The 13,653-nt window shown below is 35.9% G+C and overlaps 1 protein-coding gene across 6 annotated transcripts in view; it reads left to right on the forward strand.

The window, feature by feature from the left end:
- SLIT2 (slit guidance ligand 2) overlaps nt 1-13,175 on the forward strand; it is a 269,110-nt gene extending 255,935 nt beyond the window's left edge. For 3 of the 6 annotated variants that reach the window (XM_072861841.1, XM_072861843.1, XM_072861842.1), the window contains 3 exons: nt 5,448-5,736; nt 10,015-10,226; nt 11,321-13,175. In XM_072861841.1, the coding sequence (XP_072717942.1) occupies nt 5,448-5,736; nt 10,015-10,226; nt 11,321-11,562 (743 nt within the window). In that variant the 3' untranslated portion in view covers nt 11,563-13,175. Of the gene's footprint in view, nt 1-5,447; nt 5,737-10,014; nt 10,227-10,570; nt 10,699-11,320 lie in introns of those variants that run through there. The other 3 variants (XM_072861845.1, XM_072861844.1, XM_072861846.1) reach the window with 3 other exon arrangements.
- Nucleotides 13,176-13,653: the final 478 nt, after the last annotated feature.

The following is a 13,653-nucleotide window of genomic DNA, read 5'->3' on the forward strand; positions in this document are numbered from 1 at the left end:
ATACTGAAGAAGTATGTTTAACATTGTTCAGCTACCTGAAGTTGCAGTAATGCCTATTCAGAAGGTGTAGAATGGTAGCATTCTGTTTCGATCATGTTTGCATTTCTATTTCACTGTACACGTATCTGCAGGAAATGATAGCAAGGTATAAAGCCATGAAGTGTAATTTCTGTCTGGAGATCTCATTGCTTAGGGCTGATAGGAGTTACGACACTAGGTAAGAAGGGAACCAGCTGGACAGTTGCTTCACAGTATTGTGGCAGGGTTTGGGGTTTTTTGTTTTGTTTTGAGAAGAAAGAATTGTTTGTTTCAGTAAAACTGGTAGTAGGTGGTTGTGGAGATAAACTATCTGAAACATTTTTGATCATTTGCTGCCTTTTACTCTGTAGAACTATGGATTCAAGCCCATTGTTTTAACCAGCAGTTTCTGTTGAATTTCTGATGGGCCTACATAACGTAGGTAAAAGAGTCAGAAACTTCAGCCACCACTTTGTGCCTTCTTACTGCCCTTGGTAGCAAGTCTAAGTTCTTAGTGATGAGAGAGATTCAGTATGGTTTTTAAAAAATGCTGATCTTCTACCAGTCTTCATCTGCTGCTTAGTTAACCTTATGCTCTTATAGGAGACATGTAAGGAGTCTCCTTCTGATCTGTTCTTTCTGTAAAAAGAATACCTACTTTCTTTTTCATTTTGTCTAATTCTTAAGAACTTTTTTGTGTCTGAGAATAAGTTTTTAGACTTGAGGATCTTGCCTCCTTGCAAAAAATTATGCTACCAGTAGTACATTTGTGAGATGCCTATGTTCTCTAGCAAAGGTGCTATTTATCCTCTTTCTAAATATACAGAAAAGCTCAGAGTAGCTGCTTAGATTTATCTCTAATGGGAAGGAAACACAGGAAGCTGCTTTGATTCAGATCAAGAGTAGTCTATTTCTCCTATAAAACCTGTATAACAAGTGCCTCAGTTACAAGTGATGAAGGGTAAGTTGACTTTTGTCTCTGAAAATCCCTATTCTTCCCTTGAAACACTTCAGCTTTTTTGTCAAATCTTTTCAGATTTTGTCTTTGCCTCCTTCCATCTAAGATGGGAAGAAGTACAAGATAGAATTCAACATCAGTCATCACTCCCCATACCATCAGAGAAAAGAATTAAAATTATCCAGTGTATGAGCTGCCTTTAAAATTGCTTCATATCATGAATCTTCAAAGGAGGATTGCCTTGTGGAAGCATATCTGCATTTTTTCATGTGTATCACTTCTGCAGTCTTGTTTACATAGTGTCCTATGCCACATTTTTTGGAAGGAGAGATGGTCCTAGATTCTAATAAGACACTGTGTGTTTGCCTACTTGTATTGTCAACATCAGTTGACAATCAGTTAGTAACTGCTAAGGCCAATTTTGCTACTTCTTGAAAGCTGAGCTTAGTGCAGAATGATCCCCCTGTCTGTTATGGGCACCTTTTCATGAAGTGAGTCCAGACTGCCAACTATAAACATTTATTCTGTGCAGTGTTAACACTTACTCGTTGATTTGTAACTTGTGGTTCTCTTCCTTGCTTCTTTACCTTGAAAATCTGTGTCTCCTGTAGAAGAATCTTAATAATCTGCATCATCATTTTGAAGTATCAGAAGAAATAATTTTTGGAAGTAACCTTTTCCTTCAGTGGTTGGATTCCTAAGAGCAGGATTCTTTTTCATCCTAGTGCATATTCTTTATAGAGGCCCTGTGTTCCTTCTATTTCTGTTCTTCACATTCAGGCTCCAAGCAGACAATTATTTCCACTGTCATAGAAAATGTTGGTCCAAATCAGAATGAAAACCATTATTAGAAGCACATTACTACAAAATAGAGCAAAAAAACAGTAGGTTGATATTCAGCTTAAGTTTAAGCTGAAAGTTTAAGACTTTTCTGTTCTTTATCTATGTTTATCTACTTATGATCTTTAAAATTCTTGAGACAGTTAACTGTCACTCATGTATCTTTATATTACCCATCTTTTTGAGATTCATTCAATTTTTTCTTATCCAACTGTATCTAGAATTTTTAGAGAATTCGATCACACATTTCCATCAGTTAAGAACTCAAATTCTCGCTAGGATTTTATGCAGTATTTTCATCTTTGCCAAAGTCTTAGTTTGACACCTATATCATCATGTAGCTTACACTTACTCTTATCACCTTCCTGTTAAAATGGCATTTCTGGTAAGCATCACCTCAGCTGGCAGGATGAAATTCAGACTTGACAGCAAGCCCTTGTATGGTTTTCTCTCTCTTTCTCATTCTCTCTCTCTTTTCCCCACCCCCCTTTCTTTTTTTTTTGAAAAAGTTATTCTTGGGTCACAATATTTGGGTTGGGTTGGAAGGGATAATTTATTTTTACAGAAAGTAGGCTAATCTATTTATACTCTTTCATTTTTTTTTTTTACCTTTTTCCAACTGTATGGCTCTCTTGTGTGGTCAGAATACACACGCTAGATATTTTTCAGTCTTTCTGTAACAGATTTCAGTAAATCATATTGAAAGCCCGTGGCTTTTTGTGAGAAGTCTTAAGGGACAATCTGTTTCTTCTCAAAAACTCTTCAAAGGGGTCACAGACTTCACTGATAGTTCACATTCTTGTCTCAGAAATTAGAGCATATTTTACTACTTGAGAGTGGCACCTTGTTTCACAGAAGTTCCTCTTTCTGAGACAGGTAGGGCATCAGCTGCTTTTCATTTGTGCCTGCTCTGTTCTAGAAGCTTCTGAATGAGCTGGTCGTTTTGACAGTGTTATTGTATGACTGTTATTTAACAGGGGTCTTACCATTTGCCTCCTTGAGCAGTAATTTGGTAATTTACCTGTAGTCAGGTTCAGTGACCAAAAGCTTAAAAGGGACAGGAGCTACTTTCTTACCTTTCAGAAAATAGAGCTGAAATATTTGTCTGCATCATTTCTATGGTAGTTCTTTCCTAACTGATAAAGAACTTTTATCTAAAAATTATCTAGGAAATATTGCTAAAGAATATGAGCAGCTTTTGCACACACTTTGGCCTTCTAACACTTGGTAACTTGCTAGATGAAGTGTATAAGCTAAAGTTTGTGTATATGTTTGCATTGTGTTTCCAAATGTCTTCCGCATTAGAAATCATATACAAAAAATTATCTGAATCACATGTGATATACCTCATATTATCTGGCGTGATACATGCTTATATGGTTCCCAGAAATCATATCTAAATTTCCTGACACTTACAAGTATAGCATCTAGTTTAGCATTGCATTGGTGTACTTAGTTTTATGCAGCTTTTATTTTTACAATGGATAAATTCAGTGCATCTGTTCTGCTATTAGATACCTCAGGCCATATGCCTAAATATTTGCTGAGTGTTGCTTTCAAGGGAGACATCAGGGTGAAGAGGCCTTGATGACTCTGCCTTGTCCCTGGATTTTGAGAATATGGCAAATACTTCTGAGGAAATGGAAACTAATGATCGTTTGCAGTCTGAGTCTTTTAATATAATAGTCCCAAGCCTATTTTACTTAACAGATAAGATCAAAGAAGATTAGACTCTTCAGCAGTATGGATGCAATATTGTTCATTTCTATAATCGCTGAAACTTAGCACAAATGAAATTACAATAACCTCTAAATGAAAGGCAGGTCTACTTCATTAGATTGTACAGCACTTTGCATACTCTTAACTGTTCAGAGTAACTATATAAAACCATTAGAAGTATCAGTTTACATGGTTAAGGCACAACTATGCAGAACATTACCTCTTCTGTGGTTGTTATCTTACTAAGTACCAGAATGAACATTGTTAATTTTGCCTACGAATAAAGCTGTGCAGCTAATAAGCTTATTTATTTTCAGGTAAACAGATCCTTTTCTAATGCTCAGTACACTTTGATTTCCTTTACTCATTAGTCTCAGGAGGTATTTAGGCATTTGTGTATTAATTATTTGAATGTAATATCTTAAGGACTCACTGATATAGGCCAATATGTTGGCAATAAGTTTAAAAAAAAAAAAAAAAAGCAGGGGGTAGGAGTGGAAGAAACTTCATTTTTACAAGGAAACTATGTTTAACAGTAATGTTCCTTCTGAATTAATCTTAAAATTAACTGATTACAACAGGATAACTGCATCGCATATACCTCCTGCTCCAATTACACCTGTAACATTTATAGACTATGACAGTGGACTTATTCTGAAAATGGTCAACATCAGGGGTATTTGCACTAGCTAGAAATATCTACATATAAGTATTTTGATTTTGAATTATTGTTATTATTGTCGTGGTTTAGCCCCAGCCGGCAACTAAGCACCACCCAGCCACTCGCTCACTCTACCCGGTGGGATGGGGGAGAGAATCGGAAGAGCAAAAGTAAGAAAACTCGAGGGTTGAGATAAAGACAGTTTAATAGGGAAAGCAAAAGCCGCGCACGCAAGCAAAGCAAAGCAAGGAATTCCTTCACTACTTCCCATGGGCAGGCAGGTGTTCAGCCATCTCCAGGAAAGCAGGGCTCCATCACGCGTAATGGTTACTTGGGAAGACAAACGCCATCACTCCAAATGTCCCCACTTCCTTCTTCTTCCCCAGCTTTATATACTGAGCATGATGTCATGTGGTATGGAATAGCCCTTTGGTCAGTTTGGATCAACCATCCTGGCTGTGTCCCCTCCCAGCTTCTTCTGCACCTGGCAGAGCATGGGAAGCTGAAAAGTCCTTGACTAGTGCAGCAACAACTAAAACATCTCTGTATTATCAACACTGTTTTCAGCACAAATCCAAAACATAGTCCCATACCAGCCACTATAAAGAAAATTAACTCTATCTCAGCTGAAACCAGGACATTGACTATCTTTGTTTAAAACTGTAATGGCAAACTATGAGTGGCTTTTTTATTGATCTGGTGTTGAGACATGCTGAACAAAAATATTTTTGAAAGTAATGGAACCTCCTCCTGTTGAGCTTTTCTTTCCAAGAATTTTCACTAGCAAAATTTCACATTTGAAATGTGTATGCCAGCTCCAAATTGATGAGCTGGTCCTACTAAATTTTTCTGGATTTGAGTATCTTAGCAGCTTACAAAAAATCATGTATCAACTGCTAAATTTCAACAACTTTTGTTTTTCCAAGATTCAGAAACTGTGTACTATCCTGGACTTAATTGCACTAGGTCAAAAACAGGCATGTATCTGAACCTTTTCACAGTTGTGAGCTTCCTATATGAAGTCCTATATACATCTCCTTAGTTGGACCTAGAGACTTACGGGTCTGGAGCTGGTTTACACGCATGCTTGACAACCAGAACAATTTCCAAATACGAGATCATTGCTAATGGTTGTAGGCTGAATATCTAAGAATAATTAATTAGGAAGAAATATTTCTTTAAAAATGTTTAAAAAATAGGGGAAATTGTACCAAAGATTACATTGATTATTTGCTGTTATTAATTTCCTAGGCATGCCTGTGAAAAATAACATAGCAGCTTTACGCCAATCTCCAGGACAGAACGGCACCAGCTTCCACGGTTGCATCCGTAATCTGTATATCAACAGCGAACTCCAGGACTTCAGAAATGTGCCACTACAAGTGGGAATTCTGCCAGGTTGCGAGCCTTGTCATAAGAAAGTTTGTGTGCATGGAACATGCCATGCTACCAGCCAGTCAGGCTTTTCCTGTGAGTGTGAAGGAGGATGGACTGGACCCCTCTGCGATCAACAAACTAATGACCCATGTCTTGGAAATAAGTATGTCCTTCCTCAAGACAGAACAGTAGTAAAATATGCATTTAAGTCTCCTGTTATGTATACTTTTTTCATAAATGTTCACACTTTTTTCATCAAGAAACAAAATATCCTGGGCATGTAAAAGTGAAAACCGCGTCCAGGTTATAGTATATTCTTTCCATAAACTTAATGAGGAAAAGTCCCCAGTTTAGGGGAGCAGATACACACATCTCACTGAAGTTCTGCCTAAAGCCTGGGGTATGCTTTTACATACTTCTGTATGGGCTACTTCTGTAATGAGTTACAACGATGCAAGTGTTGGTATGACATTTGGTATAAAAATCATTTAGAAGAAGTTGCAAATGAAAAAAAAATATCTATTTGCTTATTTATAATTGTATAGAATGAGGAAATACAAATTAGTAGTAGTAGTAGTATTCTCTAATGTGTTTTAAAAACTTGATACAATAGATATATCTAATTTTTTTATATTTTTACAGTACCTCAGGTTTTAGCAGGAAAATAGATTTCTACCTTTATGGTAAACTTCTGTTTAAGTCCGTGTGTGCTAATTCTTTTTGCTGATTTGACTAGAACATTTTAGGCTGGGCATTTTATGTATGTCTAGAGGGGGTCATGTATGTATATGTGTAGAGAGAGAGCAAAAGATATGTATATATGTGTATATGAGAGTATTGATATCTATGCATATTCATCTTCTAAATTTACTGTAGAGACAGATTTAGTTTTTTGGCTCATGGTCTCCCAGCACATGAAGATCAGCAACTTCAGAAGTTCAGAGTTCTTCAGGATTTATTGGGCATGGGCAACAAGATGTCATTCTGTTTGCCCTTACCACTGTCCTTACTACAGTCCGGCTGCTGCTTTTTCAGAACTCTGGCCTATATAACTTTTGCGGACCAGTGGCCTGAGTTTGATAAGAGATTCTAATAAGATGATTTTCAGCTCCCATATAAAATGATGTTTAATTGATCTTTTCACATAGTGTGTGTGGAGAGTCTGACCCTTTAAAGCTTTATACACCAGTTAGCATGGTTTACAGTGCAGTTAGCATTGTTTACATTGGTTATGGCCGCTTTCAGTACTATTAAGTTTTGAACTTTTCCCAAAGCCACAGCAGTGAATTTTTGAGGCATATCATTATAGCACTTCATTGTTTATGGGTCTTTTTTCTTACCCTCTCCTCTTTCACAGTAACTTAAGAGATAAAGAAAGGAAGTCACAGCAGGTTAAAAAATACAAATGTGATGTCTATCACATCCATTTTATACTTTAGGAGTCAAAAATAACATGGAACTGTAACCGTCAAGTTCTATAATAAGAAAACCCAAAGAAATTCTTTAAAGTGTCCTTGAAAAATTAGATTCTGTATAGGTTCTTATAACTATACACATCAGCACCCAAACTGAGTGCTTTTCACAGTAAATTACAAAACTTGGCAAGTATCAGATGCAGGCAGTATCAAGGATAGAATTAAGTGAGCACAACATTAGTAATTTGTTAGCTCTTGAAAGTATTGGTTTTGTTTCAGCTGTATACAGTGCTGTGAGCTTTTAGGAAAGAAAGCCAAACCAAAATTGTTTGTTTGGAATGAAGGAGGGTTTTGCTGTTCTTTAGTTCCTTGGGAATTTGATTCTGTATTTCTTGATTCATCTCTAAATCCTGTCTATTGAATAGATGCATTTTGTCCGTGTAATACAGCATAACATTCCACTTCATCTGAGAAACAGACTTGTCACTGTGATCTCTGTTTCGAAAATGTAGGGGATCTTTTAGAGATCCCTGCACACCATGAAAAGGCTTAAGTCTCAGATTTATTTTACCTAAATCTAGGTACTTGACTTAGGAACATAGTGACTAAAGTTTGCTCTATAGTCAGTAAAGGAATAAATACATTTCTAAAGAGTAAATTAGACCTCAAGTGGTCTAATCACCCTCTGGATAAGCTCATTTCTCTCCATGACTGTGTGGGGAGCTTATGGCAATTACACATCTAACTTGGGTGCCTGACATAGGTACCTAAAATTAGATAAGATGAAACTGTGCCTGAGAGTTTGCACTTAGCTTGATGTTCCTTTCAGTACAGTCTGAAGATGAAATTTAGGGCTTCAAAGAACAGGTGGAAGCAAAAGTATGAGAATTGGCATTAGCTAAGATTTAATCATCTTCTAAGTCAAGCAGAACTTTACCAAAGATCCTGACACATATTGCTTTGATATCTAAAACAGCCTGTATAGAATATGACATGATGTCAGTGTCACCTGAGTAACTTCATACACCAGAGGTCCTAAAAGTGGTTGTTTTGTAAATGGTGAACAGATCAAATGCTAAACATAATGAAAACTAAACAAAAGCTATCTGCCTTGTGGTACTGTCTAAGCCTTCAATTTTGAGTTGCTTAATCTAACAGTCTTGGAATATCAGACTTCGACCACAGGAACAATTTAGAATTTTTTAGGGAACATAGTTGCTTCAAAAGTACAGACTCTTGCATAACAGGGAAGTTGGAGGTACTTAAGCTATTAGTTAAGTTTTATATTTGCAGTTTTTAATCCCAAACTGGCTATGTGAATGGAGGCTATGTGTTGTGCCTTCCATTTAAATACCCTGTGATGAGAACGACTTCCCATACTCTTTTTCCTCCAAGTTACACCATGCCTAGAGCACTTGCACAGACTTAGGGTACAGATGGAGAATTGTAATGTAGATTTCACTGATGAGTGGAACTTGTTGATATTTGTGAACTGAAACAGTTTTAAATAGTTAATGCAAGTTTGTCAAAGTTAAAGTCTTTTCAATTTTAGCAAATTTCTTACTGTACTGAAGGAGTAGAGTACAAAGCAAAAAGTTCCCAGAAATGCAGACTATGTTATCTAAAAAATTTCAAAATGAGATGTTGTTCTTAACAGAACTCTTCTTTTACTATGAAATGCAATTTTATATGAATTTTTGCCATCTTCAAATTGAAACAAAGGATTTTATTTTCCATCAAATGGGATTGGGGGGGGTGTTTGGTTTTTTTTTTAATCTAAAGCTTTTCATTTATGTATTTATATATTTATTTAGGTGGCTGCCACAACCTACTAAGGAGGTTGTGGGCTCAGGGATCTTACAATACAGAGAGGAAAAACATGAGAGAGGAGAAACATTAGGGAGGGTGACTGTGACCTTGAATGTCAGGATTGCATTCCTCCCTACAGAGGAATCTTCACTGTGGTCTCCCTAGGAAACAGTATGTAGATAGAAAACTTGTCTATCAAGACATCAGTTAAAGAAAATAACATTATTTCTAGGAAGAAAGTTATTGACCCTGTGCCACCAAATGAACAAAGGGAGGTGATTTTATTCCAAGTCATTGGTGATGTTTTCAGAAGATGAATTCCCCTAATCTTCAGCTTACATCTAGGAACAGGTAATTAAACATCCTCCTTTTGGGAAACACAACCTCTCAAGAGAATTAAGACCAGCTATGTGTTCCCATACTGTACATCAGAACTTAGCAGATGCAGCAGATGGTTAATCACAGCCTTTTTTGTCTAACAAGATTTGAGCCTGCCACAAATGTTTACCAAAGCGCGACCGAGACAGTATCTAGTTTAATCACTTGGGTGAGACTTGATAACATGCAACCTCATCTAGTGTGAGTTTCTGCATGAGTACCAGATGAGTGCTGTTGGCTTTCAGTGAAGCGAAGACCTGCCTCATACATTACATGACCATGCTACTGGCAGTTGGCAATGCAGACTAATGTATTTGACGGGGGAGCATGTGTTCAGCTTTGAAACTGCCATCGCTGGCTCAGAAAAGTTTCAGTTAGGAAGTGCCTGACCTGTCTTTGTGCTGGGAGCCCCATACTTCATGAATGACAATATGGTTTTTTTAGACAATACAAGAACCAGAATTTCAGGTGAGTATCCTTTTTCTCTACTTAATTCTAGTGGATTACATTTGGGCTTGATTATGCTGTGTTCTTCTCAAAAGCATGCTGAAAATTTAGGCAGACAGGAAATGTTGGTTGTAATAACTGTGGCCTGTAAAAGTCTTCCATAACACATCTACAGTGGCTGTTTTCTGGTGAGACAGTTCTGTACTGCAGCTTGTTTTGTGTAAACCTGCATACCAATTATAAACCACTTCACTGCATCTCACTGAAAAAGTCCATTAGAAACAAAAGCAATTTCTTCTGAGTACAGTCCAAAGTATTTGTAGTTAATGTTGCTTAGCCTGAACTTTGATGAATAATTTATTTTTATTCTCTTGGGCTTGTTTCCCCTGTAGATGTGTGCATGGTACCTGCTTGCCGATCAATGCGTTTTCATACAGTTGTAAATGCCTGCAGGGACATGGGGGAGTCCTCTGTGATGAAGAGGAAACGCTGTTTAACCCCTGCCAATCCATCAGGTGTAAACATGGCAAATGCAGGCTTTCAGGACTTGGGAAACCATATTGCGAATGCAGCAGCGGATACACGGGGGACAGCTGTGATAAAGGTAAAAAAAACTTAAAAATCATGTTGTTGTTTTGGTCTTAGAAAAGAGGTCTTTTTATTGAAACATGAACAGCCAAAAACATTACCAACTTTTTTTTCCCCACAATACACACATTCATTGCATATTTTTTTTTACCATAAGAATTTATCTCAGTGAGAGAAAAATCAAACTTTTCCCATGAATTTGTTTACATTTTGAGGATTTTTTCATCAAATGTTTTGCTGTGAAAACATTTCTCTTTTTTGCCTTTATTCAGAAACACATTTTTACTATATTTAACTATTACCTTTTACCTGCTGTATCTTTCTGTATTTATTGTTTCTCTGCCTTCTGCAACTGAGAAGCCAAATCCAATGATTCTGCTCCTAGTTTTATCACAAACTCTACTTTTGACCTCTCAGCTTCAACTGATTTATCACAGCGAATTATGCAGGTGAGATGGATGAAAACAGGATGACTTTTCCCCCTACCTTTTTCTTTTTCCTTTGTCTATCAAAGCTCTCCCTCTCCCTCTCTTTCCCTTACCCCAGATGGCATTTATTTTGTATTGTACATAGATGTGAATAGAATAGAATAGAAGAATATGGTTGTAGAACTTTTAACAGATGTCTCATTTTTAGCTGGTTTTATACCTCAGTAATTTATGAAGTTAGTGGAATGTAACTTGTATTAAATAACAGTTTGAATAATATTAAACTCCAGGTCTAATAAATTAAATTGCATGCTCTCTGAAACATTTCCCTATGGTAAATAGAACCAGCTGCAAGCAATGTAGGAACAGAAGATGTGTATTTTTATAAAAGAGGAAAAGATTTAAGCTTCCAATTTTCTTGTCATTGTAATAGCTTTGTATTTATGGTTTACATATACATAATATAAACTTTACTGAAAATAGGAGGTATAGGAAATAAAACTCAGCATTAATCAAATTACATTTGGTAGAACCACTAGTTTTCAATATACAGTCTGAGCCAAACTTTAAAATATCAATCCCAACTGCAATTAGAAACACAGCATCTTCCTTAGCAATGTCAACCATTCTTTGACCTGTGTCTCAAAAGTGTATCTCTTATTTTAAATGTTGTTTTCTACAGAAATCTCTTGTCGAGGGGAACGAATCCGAGATTACTACCAAAAGCAGCAAGGGTATGCTGCGTGCCAGACGACCAAGAAGGTATCGAGACTAGAATGTAAAGGAGGATGTTCAACTGGGCAGTGCTGTGGACCACTGAGGAGCAAGAGACGGAAATACTCTTTTGAATGCACTGACGGGTCATCATTTGTGGACGAGGTTGAAAAAGTGGTGAAGTGTGGCTGTACAAATTGTCCCTCCTAAGTGTCCCTGTCACACTTGTCTTTTGAAAATGTTGTATACTTATTGACCGTGTCGGACTAATTAATGCTTCATAGTGGAAATATTTGAAATATATTGTAAAATACAGAACAGACTTATTTTTATTATGAGAATAAAGACTTTTTCTTCATTTGAAAAAAGATTCAAGTGCTTGAACTGAGACTTCTCATAACCAAGAGGAGCTTTGAAGAAAAAAAAAAAAAAAAGACCTGGTAACATTGCAACAGAGATGGGAAACTTTAACTGCTTTTAACATGGATTCTTCTTTATAACATGCTGAAGATACACTGACACTATACACATGTGACTTTCAACTTAACAGCTCAGAGATGAAATATTGACCAGAACATGAGGCTTGTTTTTTCACTTTCGTATCAGTATATTTTATTGTCCTCACAGACCATACCAATCACTTACCTATGGATGAGGAAGCATTATGAGTGAAAAGAATCAGATTATACAGAAATAACAATTGTATGAAATACATTTTATCTTTTGGAATTATTAAGCATCTTGAGAAGATGGAGTCCCATTTAATGGATGGGAAATGGGAGATATGAGAATATACTATAATCCTGAAATCTCCTGATGATGTATACTTTTATGTCAGCATGTTAGCAAAAGAAGCATAAAAAAGTGTTTATCTGCCCTTTTCCAGTATTAATTTTTTGTAATATAAATGTTTTGGGGATGATAAAAATAGATTATTGATGGATAAATTAGTAATAATATGGATTTCTGTTTCTATGAGTTCTAAACAACTCTATACAGTATTCGGTTTCATTGAGAAATATTTATTGTATCAAAGTACATTGTACTTAACCCTTTTAGGCCATCCCTTTTACTGTTTTTCAATGCTTTAATATATATTAATTTATATTTGTCCCAGTATTTTTGTAATTTTTTTTATTTTTTTTAAAAGAACTTAAAAATCAGGATTTTTTGCAATAGAACTAACGTAGCATGTCGTCTTGGGGTAAATAAATGTTTTCGGTCTGTTTTTTCCTCCCCTTCCCCCTTCCTTTTGCTTTTCCTTAGAATCTGACCACTTGGTGTCACTGAATCTGAAAGTGATCACAATCTGCAGTTTTCACATACAGCAGATATTCAGGACACCTTCCAAGAACCTGTAATGTCTTTACACTAGGTGGCAATTGTAGAGAAGTTAATTTTCCCTATATAAAGTACTTACAGAAAATAAGATGGCGTGTAGAAAATTACATTAGAAGGTAGATCTTTATAAATTAATATTCCCATGGAGCTCTTTACCTTTTTTATAAAAAAGAAAAAAAGGCTGTGCTATCAAGAACTGTGACTTTCCCCCAATAATAAAACTACTTTACTGCCCTAATGTTCCCCATGTTAACATGTTGCTGCTAAATTATAATGTAGAATTGGTAATCAATAGTGGGTTGTGTTCTTCTTTCAGTAAAACCCAGGGTACCCTGTAAAAATGCAGATGTTTTTCAATTTTATTTTATTATTTTTTTTACAAAAAAGTTAGATGTACATGTGTAATGCAGTGTGCTTTGTCTTATTTGGACTGATATCAGTAATGCTACTGATGTTTGTAAATTAAACAGATATTTACTTCATTAACAGCTTTTATTTGTATTCTTCTGAGAAGTTTAAATTGTCTAACAGCCTTTAATTAAACATCTGTAGTTGCAAAGAATATTTGGTAAAAAACAGAATAAAACCCAACCCCAGATCTAGTGTATTCATTGCTGAAAATCTGAAGAAGGAATTAATTTGGGATTATGACACCTACAGGCAGTGACATCTGCAAATGTCAGTTCATTACGAACAAAGCTGAACTCATACCAAAATTAACAAAAGACTTATAAATAAAGTACACTGCATGCGAAGGCAAATTGAGTCTATCCTAATATTTTAATGGTTACACAAATGGCAATTTGACAGTTCTTTTAGCAAGTAATTTGACTCTTCAGAGGGATTCATTTCCACAAATCTTGTACTAAGTATTTTAAATTTAAGCAATTTCATGGGATGATACTTAACCAGGTTCCTCTTCTGTAATATAATTTTTACAGGTACTTCTGTATTTATTTT

The sequence above is a fragment of the Ciconia boyciana genome, chromosome 5, assembly GCF_034638445.1.
Source record: "Ciconia boyciana chromosome 5, ASM3463844v1, whole genome shotgun sequence".
NCBI classification, from domain to species: Eukaryota; Metazoa; Chordata; class Aves; order Ciconiiformes; family Ciconiidae; genus Ciconia; species Ciconia boyciana.